This window comes from Gopherus evgoodei, chromosome 7, assembly GCF_007399415.2.
Source record: "Gopherus evgoodei ecotype Sinaloan lineage chromosome 7, rGopEvg1_v1.p, whole genome shotgun sequence".
Classification (NCBI taxonomy): Eukaryota; Metazoa; Chordata; order Testudines; family Testudinidae; genus Gopherus; species Gopherus evgoodei.
The window spans coordinates 99,124,271-99,144,384 of record NC_044328.1 but is presented as its reverse complement, the minus strand read 5'-3'; the positions used below and the strand labels follow the sequence as shown (position 1 = coordinate 99,144,384).

Below are 20,114 nucleotides of genomic sequence, written 5' to 3'. Positions count from 1 at the left end.
GGTTCTTATATACAAAAAAATAAAATAAAATTAAAAAAAAAAGGTAAGGTACCTTCCCGGATGTCACGAAGCTTTTGGAACATGAATTTGTAACTCTTGGTGAGCAACTGTTCTGGTGGACCAAAGAGCTTCACACTTGATCCATGGCCTCCTTTTCCACTCCAGGATGTGTCCTGTACACAGCCAAATGAGGTTACCACCTCACCCCGGTTGCTCCGGGAGCCATACTTCTGAGAGGGAGTAGCGCTGCATGGAGGGAAGAAAAACTGTGAAAAGTAACTTGATCTCATCTGACTTTGAAAGCAACAAATCCAGTACAAGTTAGACCAAGCCTTCTGTAACATGGATTTATTCTGATATCTAATATCTTAGACGTAGACCACTTGTTCTGCCACAGAAATGGAGCCACCTTTTGGGTGGGATGTGGCAGCTGTTTAACACATTATAACAATACTATACAATGGTTTAGAACAAGAATAATCCTGTATCCACATGAAACTGCAGGGGGAGTTTTAAGCAGGCAAGAATATAGGTACCCAAGTTGAAATTTAACCATGTGATGGGGTTATTGTCACTAATGGTTACAAAGAAAAAAGCCTCAACACAAACAAACCATAACTCAGTGGGCTCTTCAATGGCTAAGTGGTTGAGGTACTGGTAGCAAGTTTCTCTTTTCACCTGTGCCTTTCCTACTATCCAAAGGCACATGCAAGTATCAGGAGAAGAAGCAGACTCCCAGAAACGGTTCTGAGCCAGCAGCTTGTTGAAGTCTTTCCCACTATACTCTGTATGTCTCTTAGGTAGCAGTAGTCTAACCAGTCAGTAGTTTCTGCTCACCCAAACCCAGTAGTGGTAGATCTTTGTCTCTACCCTGTTGGCTGTCTTTGGGAGAGGAAAGCCGAGACATCTCTGGTCAGATGGCATCCCACAGTGGTCAGTCATTTCAGAAGGATTGCCCAGTGGGAAGGGCACCATCTTAGAACTTGGGAGACATGGTTCAATTCCTGCCCCACCACAGAGTCCCTGTGTGATCTCAAGGAAAAAAAAAAAATAAAAAATCACTTAACCTAAGATCCCCATCATTAAATAGGGGATAATAGCACTGCCTTACCTCACAGGGGAGTTGTGAGGTGCTTTGACACTAGTGATAGGGACCATATATGTGGTTAAATAGACAGAGATCTGCTCCCTGACTTATTCTAGTTTTGCCCCTATGTCATCAGATTAGCATACACCATGAGACTAGGAAGGCAGTGGATTAGGGCACCAAACCAGGACTCAGGAGGCCTGGGTTTTATTCCCAAATTCTGCCACTGACCTACTTTGTGAGCTTGATCAAGTCACTTTGCCCATTTTTCTCTCAGCCTTCATCTGTCATGTCTAACTAGCTCTTTGGGGCAGGGATTCTCTCATTATGTTTGTAGAGTGCCTATCACAATATGGTCCTAACCTCAGGTACAGCCTCTAAATGCTATTGCATAATTGTTAATAATCTGTGTCCATAGTCACCAACTTTTCCCGGCACCAGGGGGTGCTCATGTGGCGGGAAAGCACTGGGAGCCAGAGGGGAAACCAGCCAGGTGGCGTGCTCAGGGGAGGAGGTGAGCGGGGTGGAGCACCCACGGAGTTGGCACCTATGTCTGTGTCCATAATACAGGGTTGTAAAGACAGGAGTTGGAAAGATTCATATATTTTAAGGCCTGAAGGGACCATTATGATCATCTAGTCTGAACTCCTATATAGTACAAGCCAGAGAACCTAATCCAATAATTTTTGCATCAAACCCATAAATTCTGCTTGAGCTACAGTGTATTTGTTAGAAAAAATATCTAGTTTTGATTTAAGGATTTCAAGTGATGGAGAATCCAGCACATCCATAGCTAAACTGTTGCAACAATTACTCTCACTGTTGAAAATGTGCACCTTTTTCTAGCCTGAGTTTGTCTAGCTTCAGTTTTCAATAAGTGGATCTCATTCTGCTAAATTACAGAGCTGCCTATTATCCAAAAATCTCTTCCCCATGTACATACTTGAGGTGTGACCAAGAGTTTGGGGTAAAATAAAGAGACTGAACTTAAGTTTCTCACTTTAAGGTCTGTTTTTTAGATCTCAGATAATTGTGGCTCTTTTTTTGAACCCTTCCCAATTTTTCAAAATCTTTTTTGAATATGAACACCAAAACTGGATGTAGTGATCCCATAACGGTTTCAATAATGCCATATACAGAGGTAATATCACTTCCCTACTCCTGTGTGGTATTCCCCTGCTTATACAAGAGGAAATTCAGTTTCTACTTTCATGTGTCTTGAGGCTTTAGCTTCAAGATTCAGCCACAATCTGAACCACGTTCAAAGTTAGTATGAAGAGGAGTCAGGAAGCTGCTAGAATAGCCAACTCAAGTAGGAGACCAGTAGTACCATACCTTGGTGAGAAGCTGTTTGGAGAGAAAACTAAGTGGGGGCTACGGGTGGATAAAGTCCTTTTAGACCGAGGATTCTCTGGTGTCGTTATGTTCCGTTTCTGAGAGCCCTACAATACAGGAAGAACAGATGTATCAGTCTTTCCCAGACTACTTTGACATTCAATTGAGGGTTTTACACATATGCCATTCTCTGTCAGCTACTACTCCTCAGGAGATGCATGAGAGGGCCTTATTCTCCATTGCAATGCACCTGTTGTAGTCATTTAGATCAATACCAGGTAAAGTGGGTGTAAAATGTTCCCAAACCAGATCAGTAGGGCAACAAAGTATCAGGCCTATCACTTTTAAAGTGACACAGGCCCCAATACTGCAATGACATTTGCACAGATGCAGGGCCGGCTCTATAGTTTTCGCCACCCCAAGCAGCATGCCGAATTGCAGCCGCGGGGGCGCGGGCAGTCCGTGTGCCTTTAGGGCGGCAGGTGCGTTTCCGCGGCAACAGCAATTTGGCAGCAGCTTCTATGTTTAGCTGTCCGCAGCAGCTTCAGCTAAACATAGAAGCTGCCGCCAAATTACCACCGCTGCGGAAATGCGCCTGCTGCCCTAAGGGCGCACGGACTGCCCCCATCCCTGCGGCAGCAATTCGGTGCACTGCTTGGGGGCAAAACAACAGGGACTGCCGCCCCTTGCAGGTTGCTGCCCCAAGCACCAGCTTGGAATGCTGGTGCCTGGAGCCGGCCCTGCACAGATGGACCCCTGCACCCACACCAAATTCAAAGCAGTATGTAGAAGTCATTGATGGACTGGGGCCTTACTCCTTAAAAACAGCCCTGCAACAGTCATGAAAACTGTCCAGCCCAGCCACAAGATCTATCTTCCCTCCCTTACCCTGATGAAAGGAAAACAATATTTAATCACACACCTATGAGAACGAAAATTGTGCTCACCGCAGATGAGAGTAAATCTTTTCTTGCATTAAGACAGAAGAAATAGCAAACAAACAGTAACACTTTCACATATGCCTCAAAGCCTTAAAATTCCACCCAGTTTCCAACATCTCAGAGGAGAACGGAGCTGGGTAGCTCTTTTTGGAATAGAAACATACAGAAGACAATACACTTACTTTTGACGGAGTTGTGTAGGCATCTAAGAGGTTCTCCTCTTCCTCCTCCACGTCAATGCTAACAAATATTAGTCATGGAAGAGAACAGAATCCTGTCTACTGAAATATAGGATTTGATCATTTGTTGCCCTGCACCTTTACTCAGTCATTTGCAAAATCCTATGGTTCTGTCTTGGAAGTTATCATAACCTAGTCCCAGATTTGGACCTTAGCGTCCAAAATATGGGGGTTAGCATGAAAACCTCCAAGCTTAGTTACCAGCTTGGACCTGGTAAAGCTGCCACCACCCAAAAAATTAGAGTGTTTTGGGACACTCTGGTTCCCCCAAACCTTCCCTGGGGACCCCAAGACCCAAATCCCTTGAGTCTCACAACAAAGGGAAATAAACCTTTTCCCTTCCCCCCTCCAGGTGTTCCTGGAGAAACACACAGAAGCAAGCTCCGTGAATCTAAACAGAGGGATTCCACCCTCCTCGTCTCCAGCCTTGGAAAACAGAAGTACCGAGAGCTAATCTCTCTTTCCCCCTCACCCAAAGGGAATGCAAAGTCAGGATAGTAAATCTAACACACACAGATTTCCCCCTGACTTCTTCCTCCCACCAATTCCCTGGTGAGCACAGACTCAATTCCCTGGAGTTCCCCACTAAAGAAAAACTCCAACAGGTCTTAAAAAGAAAGCTTTATATAAAAAGAAAGAAAAATACATAAAAATGGTCTTTCTGTATCAAGGTGACAAATACAGGGTCAATTGCTTAAAAGAAATATGAATAAACAGCCTTATTTAAAAAGAATACAATTCAAAGCACTCCAGCAACTATAGACATGTAAATTAAAAAAAAAACAAAAAACAAACAAAAAAAAACATATAAATCACTATCTGATCTTTTGTACTTACAACTGGGAAACAGAAGATTAGAAAGCAGGAAACAGAAATCCTCTCACAGCCGAGAGAGAGACCGACCGAAGACCCAAGAACAAAGGACTCGCACACAAACTTCCCTCCGCCCAGATCTGAAAAAGTCTGGTTTCCTGATTGGTCCTCTGGTCAGGTGTTTCAGGTACTTCTTTCCAGGTGTAAGAGACATTAACCCTTAGCTATCTGTTTATGACAGAAGTGTATTGCCCTACACACGTGCAGCCATTTACACTAGTACAATGGAGAATCTGGTCCATAATTCCAATTAAAGTGCTTAAAAACAAATACATTTAGAGGTAAAACTATCTTTAGAGGGCCATTGCCCTTCTTGTAAAATGGAGGTCACAAGATTTTTGTCAAGCACTAAAAATTCATTCTTGATTTATTCCAATATGAACTATCCAAGAGTGCTTCAAAAGTATCTCAAAAGTTTGCAGTTCTGAGAGCAACTTAAGATATTGACAAGAAACATTACACAAAAGGAAAGCATTTTCCAACCTTAAAGTTAACAGCTTTCTCCCATCTTGCTTTTTTATGCATGGAGAAGCCTCCTCAAAATCCAGTTCTGCTATAACAACCACAGAAGACTGCCTACTGATGTTGTCTACGTAGTTTTTGTCCCTGCATAACGACATCAGTTATATTAAATTACACTGTAGGCTCTTTGGAGTATCTTCCTATATTTTGAACGGGAACAAGCACAGAGGAGCCCAGTACAAGCACTGACTCTTTAGCAGTTTCTCCTGGTGTTGCAGAGTAAGTTGTTACTTATCTTTGATCTAAGGCTAAGAGAACATTAGTAAAGATTTTTAATATTAGAGAAAGTTGACTACCTATCTTGGTACTTTTAGGATTCCTATCATCCTAGTGTCGGAGACTCTCACAATCTTTAATGTGACATACACCCGCAAGGTAGGGCAGTGCTACTGTACTCAATTTACAGATAGAGAAATGAGGCACAGAGAAAACAAGTGACTTGCCCATGGTCACAAAGAAAATCTGCAGCATAGCAGGTAATTGAACCGGTGACCAGAATTCCAGGCTAGCACCCTAACCACTGAACCATCCTTCCTCTCTTGAATTACATGTAATTAATTCCTTGTAAGCTATGCTATATAGTAACATCAAGGTACAGGCTGAATCAAGAAAGTCAGCTAAAAAGGGACTTATTTTGCCTTTTCAGTTAGAAGTCCTAATATTAAACAAATAGCAGAGAAGGATACAGTCCCTGAATGGTGTTGATATCCTTGATTCCAGAGTATCTGTTGTCCTTTTTTTGATGAGCTTTAGTAACTCTTTTGTTGAGTACCTGAGGAATAATGAAAGTCCATGACTATTTCAAGCTGCATACATCATCTGATTATATAGCACTTTGCATCTCTAAAGATCTTTAAGGGTGTTAACCAATTAATCCAACCCTGGGTGTTAATCTTCACCACCATCTCACAGACGGAGAAACTGAGGCACAGAGAGATGAAATGTCACCCTAGGCTACAGAGAGAAACAGCATCAGAGTTAGGATTAGACCTTGGCAGTTTGCAGCCCTGTGCTCAAGCCCTCAGACTTCTGTTTAAAAATAAGTTAAAAAAATTTCAAAAGCAATTTGGGATTTTAGAATGTGCTCAAATGTCTAGTGGCCACTAAAAATATGGCGCAGATAGGGACCTGTATAAGATTGGGGGATCCGATATCAACCTATAAAGCAGTTTCTTTTTCTGCTTTAAAAGCAATGAAGTGTCTCAAAAATATTAAGCTTTCTTTTCTCTCACTCTTTGAACGTTTTGTCTATTTAGATTGTTTGCTTTTCAGAGCGGGGACTTGCTAACCGTGCATATATAGAACACAGCACCATAGGACTGCTGTTCTCAGTGGGGACCTCTAGGTGTTATTATAATACAAAATATAAGATAAATAATCTACAGAGCAGCAAGAAGCCAAAACACCATACTCAATTATTACTATATGTAGGGCAAGAGGTGGTTTGAATTTGTTTCACTCTCAGTAGATTTGTCTTAATTATAATAAAATTATATTAAAGAAAGTATTTCTAATCAACACATTCTAAAACTGCACCATGTACAAGACAAGTTGTACTTTAGCTGCGCCTGCAGGCACAGATCTCATTAATTTCCAGCTAGGTTTCAAGTTGACCTGCTGGTATAGACACATGCCTCATCTACACCAGAGTGTAGGAATTTAGTGCTAGCTATACAGTCTTAAAAACCATGACCTTTTTCCCCAGTGTACACAAAGCAAACTACACCTCCTCCCAACCCTCTATTAGCTGTTTAGTAAACATCATTCTTACTTCATGTTCAAAGACATTCAGGATGTCTACAGTGAGACGAGACCCATCTTCTTTAGTTGTAGTGAAGGCAACTAATTCATTAGCCAAGTCACTCTGTGCCAGTCTGTGCGTCATGCATAGTTCAACCACTGCAAGAGGACAGATGTTTTATATAAAGCTGAATCACTGATGAATTTGCAGATGTCATCTCTCTCGCTTTAATAGGCAGACACCACAACTACAGTTGTTTAGCACTGCAGAGGACAGATTAGAGTCAAATCACAGTTGTCCCTCGCTATTTTCGGCGCCAAACGAAAGAGGCATTTTGTCCCCCCTCACAGCCTCTGGGAGGGAGCAACACAACTTTATCAACTGGCATCCTTGATACAAACAGAATTTCGTCCCCACCTCTAGTTTTCTCAATGTTAAACACAGGAAACAGAACAAGTGACATTAAGAGCAGAAGGAAGCAGCGTCCAAAGAGCAAATTCTGGCGCTCATCACTTTTCTGAATCATACCCCCAAAACCCCTCCTCCAGACACCCCCGCAATTCCCCCTCCCCGCCAGGATTTCAATTTACCCCATCGCCTTACTCCCAGCACGCCATACCTGCCGCCACCCCACAGCCCGCGTGCCCCACCCCTCCTCACAAGCCCCAGAACACCGCCCCACTGGCCCGCTCCGTGCGCCCCCACAACCCCTGTTGCACCTGCCCTAGAGGCCCCTCCGTCCCAATTTCTCCCTCAAGCCCCTCTTCGGTTCCTGCTACCTCCCCCCACACCCCGCCTGTGCCGCCCTCCTCCTCCCGTCTCATCCCCTGATGGCGCGTGCCGCCTCCCTCACGTTTGTCGGGCACCGCCTCTTCTTCATAGCCCACCCCGAAGACCTTGAGATCCTCCAGCAGCTCCTCGACACAGACCGACCCCATTCGGCACCCCCGGCTGCTGAGACAGACAGCAAGCGAAAAACCCGCCACTCTCACGACACTTCAGTGCTTTACGGCGGCCGCCGTCGCCTTGCCCGCCCGCCCCTGCCTCCAGCCGCCTAAGGGGCGTGGCCTATTCCGACTGGGCGTAGCTAGCTACTGAGCGGCTACTAGGGAGAAGACGGGGTAGCGCCCTCAGAAATACCGCGTCGGTTGTGACCAAAACCATAGCTGAGGGGCGTGGCCACACATCCGAGCGGCCTATGTGAGGCCCTAGGCGGGGCTGGAGGCCGGTAGGGGCGGGGCTGTTTTTCCCCTTTCGGGTCGCGTGGGAGGTTGGGAACGGTGCGGGTCAGGGGGAGGCTGGCTTGCGGATCGGTGTCCCTCCCCCCCGAGGGTTCGTTGGTTGGTCTCGCGCTGCCGATAGCGCTCGGAAGGCGGGTGGGGGCACAGGACAGTCAGGGTGGAGGATGAGGCGCTTTGGTGCGGGGAGCGTGAGCGAGCTGGGCAGGAGCGTCCTGAGCGGGGTTAGATAAATTGAGCCTCCCCATTCCCAGGGCCAGTGCAAGGATGTTTTGTGCCTTAGGTGAAACTTCCACCTTGTGTCTCCCCTACCCTGAGGGCCCCCCAGCTGGCAGCTCTGCCCTGAGGTGCCCTCCCCCTTGCGGCAACTCGCCACCCTCTGCCCTGAGGTTACCCCCCCGCCAGCTCACCCCTGCCTTCACCCTAAGCATGCATCGCATCGCTGCTTCACTTCTCCCACCTCCCAGGCTTGCGGCGCCTAAGCTGATTGGTGCCACAAGCCTGGGAGGTGGGAGAAGTGAAGCAGCCACGTTGTGCTTGGGGAGGAGATGGGGCAAGGGTGAGCTGGTGTGAGGAGTTCCCCTGTGTGCTGCTCCCCCACCTTACTTGCTGCAGGCGGCCCTCCCCATGGCCCCTGCCCCAGCTCCCTCTGCCTAAATGCCAGCGGTGACTGGGATGGCCAAAGATCCGGCCACCGTGGTTGCTGCCAACGAAAATGGCACCCACCAAATCCTAGTGCCCAGGCAACTGCCTAGGTCACCTAAGTGGTTGCACCAGCCCTGCCCATTCCTCCTCCAAGAGTGGAATTGATATAACCTCTCCCTGAGGGAGAGAGATTAAGAGGCCGAGGGATGGGGCAGGAGAGTTCTGAAGGGGAAATATTTTAAGGGGAAGGAAGAGTCCTTTGATTAGCAGAGAAGAGATTGCGGAGAAACAGCCCCCTTAAAGGCTTAGTGTGCATACAATGTTGTGTTGCATGGTGTTATCACTCCAGAAAGAGATCTTGGAGTCATTGTGGAGAGTTCTCTGAAAACATCCACTCAGTGTGCAGCGGCAGTCAAAAATGCAAACCAAATGCTGGGAATAATTAAGAAAGAGATAGATAATAGGACTGACAATATCATGTTACCATGGATTTATATAGAGGCATGCCTACATCTTGAATAGTGCGTGCAGATGTGGTTGCCCCATCTCAAAAAAGATAAACTGGAATTGGAAAAGGTTCAGAAAAGGGCAACAACAATTATCTGGGGTATGGAATGGCTTCCATATGAGGAGAGATTAGTAAAACTGGGACTTTTCAGCTTGGAAAAGAAATGGCTAAGGGGAGATATGATTGAGGTCTATAAAATCATGACTGGTGTAGAGAAAGTAGATAAAGAAGTGTTGTTTACTACGTCTCATAACACAAGAACTAGGGGTCACCAAATGAAATTAATAGGCCGCAGGTTTAAAACAAACAAAAGGAAGTATTTCTTCACACAATGCAGTCAATCTGTGGAACCCCTTGGAGAGGATGTTGTGAAGGCCAAGACCATAACAGGGTTAAGAAAAGAGCTAGATGAATCCATGGAGGATAGGTCCATCAGTGGCTATTAGGCAGGATGGGCAGGAATGGTGTCCCTAGCCTCTGCGTGCCAGAAGCTGGGAATGAGCAGCAGGGTATGGAACACTTGATGATTACCTGTTCTGTTCATTCCCTCTGGGGCACCTGGCACTGGCCACTGTTGGAAGACAGGATACTGGGCTTAGGGTGACCAGATGTCCCAATTTTATAGGGACAGTCCCAATATTTGGGGCTTTTTCTTATATAGGCTCCTATTACCCTCCCCCCCCCCACACACACCATGTCCTGATTTTTCACGCTTGCTGTCTGGTTACCCTAACTGGGCTAGATGGACCTTTGGTCTGACCCAGTATGGCATTCTTGTGTTAAACATAGTGAGGTAAACTGCTGCAACTTTTCATGTGGTTCCTCTTAAACAGATTTAAACTTTACTTGTAGCAGTTTAGCTTGTTTTAAACCAATGTAAATGTGCCCACCCATGGGTTTGTGCTGATTTGACTGAATTGGCTTTTAAACCAATTTATGTGAAACTGTTACAACTTGTGTGTGTAGATAAGTCATTAGAGAGCAGGGCTGCACTCAGGGAATGAGAGAGAACTTTTTTTTTTTTTTAAAAGAAAGAACTACAAATGATAGAAACAAGATAATACCCAATGAACACAGGGAACAGGAGGGTGAGAATGGAAGCTGTAGGTGGAAGAAGAAAAACAGAGAAGAAAGAGCAAGAAAAAACAGAGACTTTTAAAGTCAGTGAATTTTATTTTATTCCTTCATGTCCCTACATTTTATTGTATTTCCCTGACTCATGCCCCACAGCTCCCCATAGAAGGGAACAGCAGGGAGGTGTTAGTATGTGGAGTTACCAGGCCCAATCTTAAGCATTGCTTTGCACTTTTAATTCCCATTAGCTTCAACAGTTAAGGCCCTGATCTTGCAAAGATGGAAATTCTGGTGCATAAGTCAAGCTTTCCTCGCTGTCTCTTAGGATCATACTCCTAAAGATAAAGTGTGAGTTATCTTTATCTGATTTCGTTTAAATTGTAAATCCTTTGGGCCAATGACTGTCTGTCTTTTGGTTGTGTAGACTTGCTTGCGCAATGCAGATGGGGTGTCTAGGGCAATGGTTTTCAAACTTTTTTTCTGGTGACCCAGTTGAAGAAAATGGGTGCCCATGACCCAATGGAGCTGGGGATGAGGGGTTTGGTGTGTTGGAAGGGCTCAGAGCTGGGGCAGAGGGTGGGGTGAGGGTGGTGGGGTGGGGCTGGGAATGAGGGGTTCAGGGTGTGGGAGGGGGCTCTGGGAAGGGGATTTGGCTGTGGGAAGGGGTCAGGGCTATGGGTTGGGGGTGTGGGCTCTGGGGTGGGGCTGGGGATGAGGGATTTGGAGTGCAGGAAGGGGCTTTGGGTTTGGGGGGGGAGCTCAGGGCTGGGGCATGGGGTTACCTTGGGCGGCTCCTGGTCAGCATGCAGCGAGGTGCCAAGACTGGCTTCCTGCCTGTCCTGGCACCGCAGCCCACACTGTGTTGCAGAAGCAGCTGGCAGCAGATCCGGCTCCTAGGCAGAGGCACACAAGCAGCTATGTGCAGCTCTTGCCTGCAGGCACTGCTTGGGGCAGGAGCAGCAGGCAGAGTCCTGTGCCCCTCCCCCGCCTAAGAGCCGGATGTGCTGCTGGCCGCTTCCTGGGCGCAGCGTGGTGTCAGAACTGGTAGAGGCTAGCCTGCCTTAGCCGGGCAGCACCGCCGACAGAACTTTAGTGGCACAGTCGGCAATGCTGACCAGAACCGCCATGACCCAGTGCCTTACAGTACTGCATTGCGACCCGCAGTTTGAAAACCCCAGGTCTAGGGTAGGCACCATTACAATACAACTAATAGTAATAATTGGTTTTCTGGGCTAATAATATTAGCAATTTTGTAGAATTCAATAAATAACCAGGATAAGAACTGACCACTCATCACATCTGTAATGTAAAGTTTAGAGGTGACTTGCAACAAATTTTTCCCTTTGATTTTTCAGTAGGTACTGACAATCTTGAATAACCTCCCTAAGAGGGCCATCGGTATGCATAAAAGAATTAAAACTTAAAAAATATATATTAGAATCCCTCGGGTCACACAAAGGGATCCTAGAGGCTCCGGTCATCACCGCTGACTGGGCTGTTGAATGTCTGGTTTACACAGCGCTGCAGTGGGGCTGACAGGCTTCCTGCTAGCCACCAAGCTGTGGACCATGTGGCTCCCAGGTCAGGAAGCAGCCTGCATGTCCGGCTCCTAGCCTTAGGTGCTGCCGGGGGTATCTGCGTGTTGCCCCGCCCTCAGGCATATTTCCCATTGGCTGGGTCAGGACAGGGGAGTAATTAGTGCCACTCGCAAGCACTCATCAGGTGGCAGTTGAGGGGTCATGTGGCGCGTACCTCTCTCTCTCTGTTGCCCAGCGCTCTTCTCCTAGTGTGGCTGGGCTTGAGCTGCAGCAAACTGCGGTCTGTTGCCCTGTTGGTGACACCCAGGAGTTGAAGGTATGTGTATCCCCATTTCAAAGTGCTGGGAATGGGGCTGCACCCCCTCCTCACTGAATCCCTCCCCGTTCCAAACCCCCTGCACCTCCATTCCCCTATCATTGCATCCCTCCCTGTCCCACCCCCCTGCAACCTCATCCCTCTCCCATCCTGCCCCCCACACCTACTCATCCCAGCTCTGTACCCCTTACAGCATTCTTCCACCCATCCTCTCCACCTCTCAGAGCTGGCACCCCCATATCTGTCACACCCCTGCTAATAGACCCATTGCAGCTGTGATAATGCATGGTCCTAATTCCACACACAATTACAATATAGGCATTTATGAAATAAAAATATATTTATTGGTTTATCATTTCCACAAGTTACCAACACTAACAAATGTGAACTGTAGTCCATTTTCTCATAGATGGAACAGAATTGTTGCACCAATGTTGAATGATACAAAACATTTATACAGATGACGTGACATGAACAAATCAGGTTTTGTACTTGTCAAGAGCAATATCTGACAAGTTATTAAGAAAATAGAGCTAAGAATGGAGCAGATTCTTAGTTTCCCTTTTGGATTACCCATTAACCCCTGAGAAAGTAAAATTGATCTCCAATTTCTGTTTTACAAGTTGTATTCTTACTTGCTGTCTTAATCACCTGCATTTGAAGCTTAAATTCACTTTGACCTATTCACCCTTTTGTTATTCATCCATTCTAGAGAGCAATATTAGCATGTAGGAGTATATGTATATGGCATTGTTGAAACAAATACTGGAATGCTGTATCTTGTTTCTGGTGTCTACATTTTAAATAGGATGTTGAAAAATTGGGGAGGGTGTAGAAGAGAGCCACAAAGATAATTTGAGGACTAGAGAAAATGCTTATGAGAGGCTTAAAGAGGGCAATATGTTTAGTTTATCAGAAATAAGACTGAGAGGTGACTTGATTATGGTGTAGAAGTATCTTCATGGGGAAATAATATCAGATATAACTTAGATAATATTTTCACCTCTAGGTCCCAGAGAGTCAGACAAGGTTTTCATCTCGAGGCCAAAAGACCAAAAACATCAAGACACTTGATCACGGCCTTGGATAGGCCAAGAGACTACTCACACTTGATCTTAGCTCACACCACAGGGCTCCTTCATTTAGCAGAGAAAGGCATAAAAAAAGTGTGGAAGATGAAGCCAGAAAAAAATCAAATTAGAAATAAGGCACATATTTTTATCACTGAGAGTGATTAACAATTGGAACAGATTACAATGGGAAGTGATGGATTCTCCATCTCATAAGGTCTTTAAATCAAGACCAGATGCATGTCTTCCAGAAGTGCTTTAGACCAGGGGTCAGCAACTTATGGCACGCATGCCAAAGGCGGCACATGAGCTGATTTTTCTGTGGCAGTCTGCTGCTGGCCTGGGGTCCTAGCCACCGGCCCTGCTCAGCCCACTGCCGGCCCGGAACCCCAGGCCAGCAGCAGGCTGAGCAGGGCCAGCGGAAGGAACCCCAGACTGGCAGTGGGCTGAGCGGGACTGGCGGCTGGGACCTCGACTGGCAGGGGCCACTAGATGAAACCCCAGGCCGGCAGCGGGCTGAGCAGGGCTGGCGGCCGGGACCCCGGCTGGCAGGGGCCAGCGGATGGAGCCCCAGACTGGCAGTGGGCTGTGCAAGGCTGGAGGCTGGGAACTTGGCTGGCAGGGGCCGCTAGATGGAACTCCAGACTGGCAGCAGGCCACTGCCAGTCTGGAGTTCCATCTGCCATACCGGATCCACACTAGTGGCCCTGCTCAGCCCACTGCCAGTCTGGGGTTCTGTCCGCCAGCCGCTGTAAATGTAAAATATGTTACTGGCACATGAAACCTTAAATTACAGTGAGTAAATGAAGACTTGGCACACCACTTCTGAAAGGTTGCTGACCTCTGTTTTAGCCAAACAAAACTGTTTAACAAGTTATTGGACTTAATACATGCATGATGGGGCAAAACTGGAAATATAAATTTAAGTAGTTTCAATTGGCACTCTCATTACAACTGCTTTTGGGTTATATTGTTTGTATCTTCTTTACACTTCAGAAGAAGTTTTAAACGTTTAATTTTCTAGTAGTGTTTAAAATCTCTCCCTGGTGAGGTGAAGGGTATCTGAATCACATATTCCATCTCCCATATTAGAACTGTTGCAGCTCCTGGTCTTTTCCTGGTGCCTGTTGGGCTTTGTAGTGAAAAAGAGCATGTGAAGGTGGGGGAGAGCAAGCAAAGAGAGATGGAGTGAGTGGAGGGCAGGGCCTCAGAAAGGGATGGGGTGGGGCAGGGCAGGGCAGGGATGTTCAGTTTTCTGTAATTAGAAAGTTGGCAACCCTAGCTGTGAGGTATCCCTTTAAAATGTCCATGACCGTGACAGGGCTGGGGCAGGGTTCTCTCATCTTGGATTCCTTACTGCACACAGTCTTCATGCACACCACTGGCAAGTTCTATGCTATGTGCTTTATTTACAATGTTCTTTGTGGCATAAGGCTTTTCACCAAGCCTTTACCTACTGCCAAGGCACAGGGCAGGAGGGGAAGAGACATCACACCTCTCTGAGATGCTGGACTCCTGTTCCTTTCCCTCTAGCTTTCTGTCTGTCCCTCTCTCTCTCTCTCTGACATCCTCAGTTGACGAGCTGAATCCCCTTGTTGACTGGTTAATCAGTTGGTACTTATTAAATTATCTTGTCACTTTTGCTCATGTGGGGATACTTACCAAGTGTACAGAGCAGTGAGTCAGTCTTAGGCTACTCACACTCACACTGGCCCTCTTAGATATGCCTGCACTGCAATTAAATACCTGCAGCTGGCCTGTGGCAGCTGACTTGGGCTTAGAGGGCTCAGGCTAAAGGGCTGTTTAACTGCAGTGTAGATGTTTGAGCTTGAGCTCTGACTCTAGGAATTTCACTGAGCCCAAATGTCTACACTGCAGTACTGCTGGGGGAATTCTGCACCAAAAAATTAAATTCTTCAAAACTCTGCATATTTTGTCAAAATAACACAATATACTCTTGCCACTTACAAATATTTTGGTAATGTATTTCAAAATATTTGTAAGCAAGCATGCCTGTAACAATACAGATTAAAAAAATTGATTTTTCTTGACAAATAGGTTCCTCACTAGGTATGTTAATACAGAATGGTGTGTAATTCATTTAAATTACAATACAGAACTGTATTTTCTGCACCTATCAGAAGCAGTGCACAGGCTTGGGGAAGTCAGGGGTAACAGAGGAGCTAAGGGAGAGGGAAGGAGCTTAGGAGTGAACCTGGAGGATGTTGGGTGTGGGTGGGAGATTTTTTTTGGGGGGGGGATTGTCAGGGTGTTGTGATGTCTCCCCCATACAGACCCTGGCTGACCCCAAACCTCTCCCATTCAGTCAGGCACATCTGCCCCTTTCCCCACACCCCTCATCCCCACAGGTTTCTGCAGCCCCCATCCCCAAGCTCAACCAGTAACCCCACGAGCTTTGAGCCCAGGCTCCAGTCTTTCCCCCCACTAGCCATTCTGAACCCCAATCTGTGAGACACACCCCCCAGCAGTCTTGTGTGCCCCACTCTGTTCTAACCTGGCTCGGCAGGCAGGGTGCTATGGGAACTTCTACTCCTGGGGGAATTCTGCAGCACTGGCATAGAATTTTGTATTTTCCTGAATAAATTTTTTTTGCCTAAGTGCTGCAGTTCCCCCTTTTGCCCATGAGAGGCCGCTGTGGTGCATGAATGCAGCTGGCTAGTCTGGCGCCACAGCGGCCTCTAGTGTGTTAGGTGGAACTGCGGGACATAGGCAAATGTTTTTTATGCGGGAAAATACAAAATTATGCGAGACAGATGAATTCTGTATCTCTGCAGAAGCCAGGGCCTGCTCTACCATTTTTGCCAGCCCAAGCAAAAAAAAAAAACAAACAAAAACACTCAAACTGTCGAAGCGCAAAAAAAAAAAGCCATGGGTTGATTGAGGACAGGTAATCAGACTGGTAACATGCAGATCTCATTTTATATACCAATAGCCAACAGTATGGATTTTTGATATCCTTAATCAATTTGGAATCTCGCCAGGCAGTATATTGAATATAAAAGAATTTTGCTTCATTCTTATACCTAGAACTTTTTAGATCTCAAAGCACTTTACAAACATTATCTCACTTGTACAGTTTTATAGCTAAAGAGCCAAGTTCACTGAATGATTGTTTTAGTGACCAATGCCAAGGATAGTTATGCTTCTAATTTATAAAACAAATTATTTAAACTAAATTAACAGTTGATTAAAATATTAAAAATCCCTAAACCCTTCAAACATGGATTCATCTATGATGCTTACTGGTAAAATTACTGTAGCCAATAATCCAAATTATCCCATTTTCTGTCTCCCATGCTATTACTAATCTGTTTGAGGCAGAGCTTTGTCTGATGTAAGTTGTTATAGGGCGGTAATTGTCATAGTTCCAAATTCATGACCTCAGTGGAGCTATAAACAATTTATACTTGATGACTATCTGCCCCCAGGTTTCCAATAGTATAATCAGAATGCTAGAATTGATTTTAAAAGTATTATATTTTCAACATGAGTGGTAAGTAGGCATACTTTTTTTTTTTTAAATTCACACTATTTGGCTTCTCAGATTCAGTATATTTTACACCTTAACTTTAACTCCAACATTTAGAGTGCCAGTTAGTATTTCTCTCTGGAGACGGATTGCTGGCCCAGACCTTGGCACATAACCACTTAAGTCCAGTCTGCAGTGGCAGCTCCAGGCACCATCGCTCCAAATGTGTGCCTGGGGCAGCAAGCCACGGGGGGTGCCCTGCCGGTCCCTGCAAGGGCGGCAGTCAGGCAGCCTTCGACGGTTTGCCTGTGGGAGGTCTGCTGGTCCCGTGGATTTGGCAGCAATTCGACGGCGGGTATGCCAAAGCCCCGGGACCAGGGACCTCTTGCAGGCAAGCCACCGAAGGCAGCCTGCCTGCCATGCTTGGGGTGGCAAAAAGGCTAGAGTTGCCCCTGCCAGTCTGAACCAGAGAAACTTGGATATAGAGTTTGTTTTGCTTTGTAGTGGAGCTTTGTGTATATGTGCTAATCTAATAACCCAAAATGACAGGATAGCTACATTTTTAAAAGGAACAGAAGAGAATAAACACAGAGAAAATAGTTTTAATAGTACTTTTAAAATTTATTTTTGGCATTAAAACATTCGGTTTCTACAATACAAAATAAAACTACTCGGTATGTGTCTGTAACTTAATCCCTGATATTGACACTCCTGGCAATGTTAAATAAGCATGCTAATCACCTCAATCCTCTTATCACATACAGGAATATAAAAAATAGCAAATGACAAGAACAGTTTAACCTCAGGGGGAGAGAGCTTTGGAGAACGTTCATGCCACTTTAAGCTTGGATAAATACAGCAGAAGTGTGGAAAGGCAAAGGTGAAAGGTGTTTGGCTATTGTAGTCTTGAGGCACAAGAAATCCCACATCAGCCATCTCAAGGTGAAGGCTTTTCACAGTGCACCACAAATGAAATGCATACATTCCAGTTTGCTGGGCCCTTTCTCACTGTTCCTCTCTCATGTATATTCTCAGGTGTAAAGAGAGCATGAAGGTCTCACTGAAGGAGACCTGCAACTGCAGCCCTAATCCTTTTGGGGTCTGTCTCAGGACATTTAAAAACAAAAAGCCAGAGGCTGAAATGGAAGTTCTGGAGGTTGGCGAGGGGAGAAGAGGGGAGAGTAAAGACCAGTAATACAGGGACCGTAAGGGAGGGGGAGGAGGAGAAGAGGTTGCCTTGGCAAATTGTAATATTTAGCACTTTAGTTAGAATCTTCACTAACAAAGCAATCAAGAACAAATCCAAAAAGCAAAGTGCGGAGAAAATGTGACCTCTGGAAAGCAGCAAATTTTCTAGGATACTCTGCATGGCGGGCTCTGCAAGAGGGTAGATCATCAGAGGTACTTATCCATTTAAAAAAATGAGCACATAATTGAATGAGAAGGCCCATATGTGGCTTTGGCATGGTGTCCTGCAGTTTCTCACCAAAATGTTGCACTAAATATTAAAAACAGAATGGTTTTAGCTGCCTGACAGAAGGTGCAGAAAGGCTTGCAAGGACAAGTCAACCAGGCATAAGGGTAGGAACTGATAAGAGTATCTCCATGCATAGGCGTGGGGTCCCCTTGTCCAAAGTGAGGCTTCTGTAGGCGTGGGGCAAGGAGTAGAGGCAGCAAGGAGGAGGAGACAACCCTCCCTCCCCCTTATCCCAAGGCAAAGGCACTTGCAGATGAGATTTCATGGGGAAGAAAGTTGAATGGCTGGGTAGGAGTGGCTCCTTGTCTTCTTCAAGCAAACATGGTTAGCTGTAACCACTGCAGAGGAGAAAGAAAGAGAATGTGAATCATCTCCAGGAACCTGCATCTCCATTTCCACCTGAAACTATTATCATATTAACCAGGAATCAGTGTATATTTCTTTGTACTACATCTAAAGGGAGGAACACTCCAAAGCATGTATAGCATAACATGTTTGTTTTGTACAATAAAAGTGTGTGTCTATGCCCTCTTCTCGCTCCAAGCCTTTCAGACTCTACTTTATATCCACCTAAGGGCATGATCCAAAATCCACTGAAAGCAGAGGAATGACTTCTATTAAAAGTGGTCTTTGGATCAGGCCCCAGATGAGGAGACCACTAGCTGACATCATTACTCTGCTAGGATAAAATAAATCAAAAAGACTTGGTAAATCTACCAGTTTGTATTAAAAACTGAGGTAGTTTATGGGAACATTTGGGGGGCAAATTTACAGATTAGTCATTAATTATAATTCTTTGCATATCCATAGCCACTTTCATCAAGGACTACAAATTAGTAGTTGTAGTAGTAAGTATTAATAAATTCAAAGCCTCATAACATCTGTATGAGGTAGGTATTCTTGCTAGAGATGGGTAAACTGAGGCACACTAATATGCCCAAAATTGGTGAGATGGCTGGGATAGAACCAAGAAATCCTAATTCTCTATCATTTGCACTAAATACTGGAGAACACTATCACTACCTCTTTTGTGGCTGAATGTGTAGTGAATTGTAATTATTGTTCTTATGACTCCTAAAATAAAGAACAAGGAGAGGAGCAAGACTAACATAGGAGGTGTTAATATCTACTCCAGAGGACCAGGTATGGGAAGTAAGAGATCCACACAAAGCAGTGGAGGAAAAAAAAAAAAAGTACCTTAAATAAGTCGAAAGTGACAATTCCATCTTTATCTGTGTCCAGAGATTGAAAAAACCCTACAGAGATGGGGGAAGAGGGGAATGTTTTGTAATTATTATTTTTTAATTGCACCGTTTAAAAATGTTTATGCCTATGGGTAATTCTCAGACCTCCTATAGAAAGTAATATACCTCTGAATTCTCTCCAAATGGAGTAGGTACCGCTTCACCAAGAAAACCTGCTGGAGAACATTTACCTTCCCTTTACTGCTTTTTAATCCAACATCGCATCAGAATCCACTGAATGAACCACGTACAATTCTGGCTACCAACAGAATAAAGGTAGGATCTAGACCTTTCAAATCTAAATAAAGACGGGGTTAAAAAATAAATGGGAGTGCTGGTATTTGCAATAAAATTACTAATAGATACTTCAACTAGTAATCTCTCCATCAAAGAGCTATCCCTGCCCTCTGCCACCTTTTATAGTCTGCTAATCCCAATAAATAGCTGTACAACAGTTATTAAATATTTTGTGAGTAGCACCATCAACCAATGACTCACAATTAAGAGTTTGAATAGTGCCAATGCAAAATGCTGACTGTTGGGAAAATACTCACTGTCAGCACCAAATGGGTTACTTGGTACCATGGGCATTAGTACCCAAACTTCATGAGCTGGCACAGATCAAGAGAATATTTTAAAGCTGAGTAGGTTAGAGTCTGATTTCCAGCTGGGTTGTGCACAGCAATATCTGTATAGTACCATAACAGGAAATTCATACCCACATGGTAAGAAACAACAAGTTAGAAACATAAAAATACTCTCAGAAATTTTGTACT

The 20,114-nt window shown here is 45.2% G+C and overlaps 2 protein-coding genes and 1 long non-coding RNA gene across 10 annotated transcripts in view; 1 reads left to right on the top strand and 2 right to left on the bottom strand.

Annotated features, from left to right (window-relative positions):
- The window catches only part of POLA2 (DNA polymerase alpha 2, accessory subunit), a 50,105-nt gene extending 42,343 nt beyond the window's left edge, over positions 1 to 7,762 (bottom strand). For 2 of the 3 annotated variants that reach the window (XM_030569396.1, XM_030569397.1), the window contains exons 1-6: positions 7,592 to 7,762; positions 6,769 to 6,896; positions 5,684 to 5,769; positions 3,546 to 3,603; positions 2,423 to 2,529; positions 53 to 246 (exon numbers count right to left, since the gene is read on the bottom strand). In XM_030569396.1, coding sequence (XP_030425256.1) covers positions 53 to 246; positions 2,423 to 2,529; positions 3,546 to 3,603; positions 5,684 to 5,769; positions 6,769 to 6,896; positions 7,592 to 7,676 — 658 coding nt within the window. In that variant the 5' untranslated portion in view covers positions 7,677 to 7,762. The remainder of the gene's footprint in view (positions 1 to 52; positions 247 to 2,422; positions 2,530 to 3,545; positions 3,604 to 5,683; positions 5,770 to 6,768; positions 6,897 to 7,591) is intronic. The other variant, XM_030569395.1, reaches the window with a different exon arrangement.
- Positions 7,763 to 7,858: 96 nt separating this feature from the next.
- On the top strand, positions 7,859 to 20,111 carry LOC115654724. The gene is made up of 3 exons (XR_004001248.1): positions 7,859 to 7,966; positions 10,452 to 10,551; positions 19,491 to 20,111. It is a non-coding gene; the product is annotated as an uncharacterized LOC115654724 (long non-coding RNA).
- The window catches only part of CAPN1 (calpain 1), a 47,455-nt gene continuing 44,555 nt past the window's right edge, over positions 17,215 to 20,114 (bottom strand). For all 6 annotated transcript variants that reach the window (XM_030569386.1, XM_030569385.1, XM_030569388.1 and 3 more), the window contains 2 exons: positions 19,292 to 19,350; positions 17,215 to 18,432 (listed from right to left, as the gene is read on the bottom strand). In XM_030569386.1, coding sequence (XP_030425246.1) covers positions 18,406 to 18,432; positions 19,292 to 19,350 — 86 coding nt within the window. In that variant the 3' untranslated portion in view covers positions 17,215 to 18,405. The remainder of the gene's footprint in view (positions 18,433 to 19,291; positions 19,351 to 20,114) is intronic.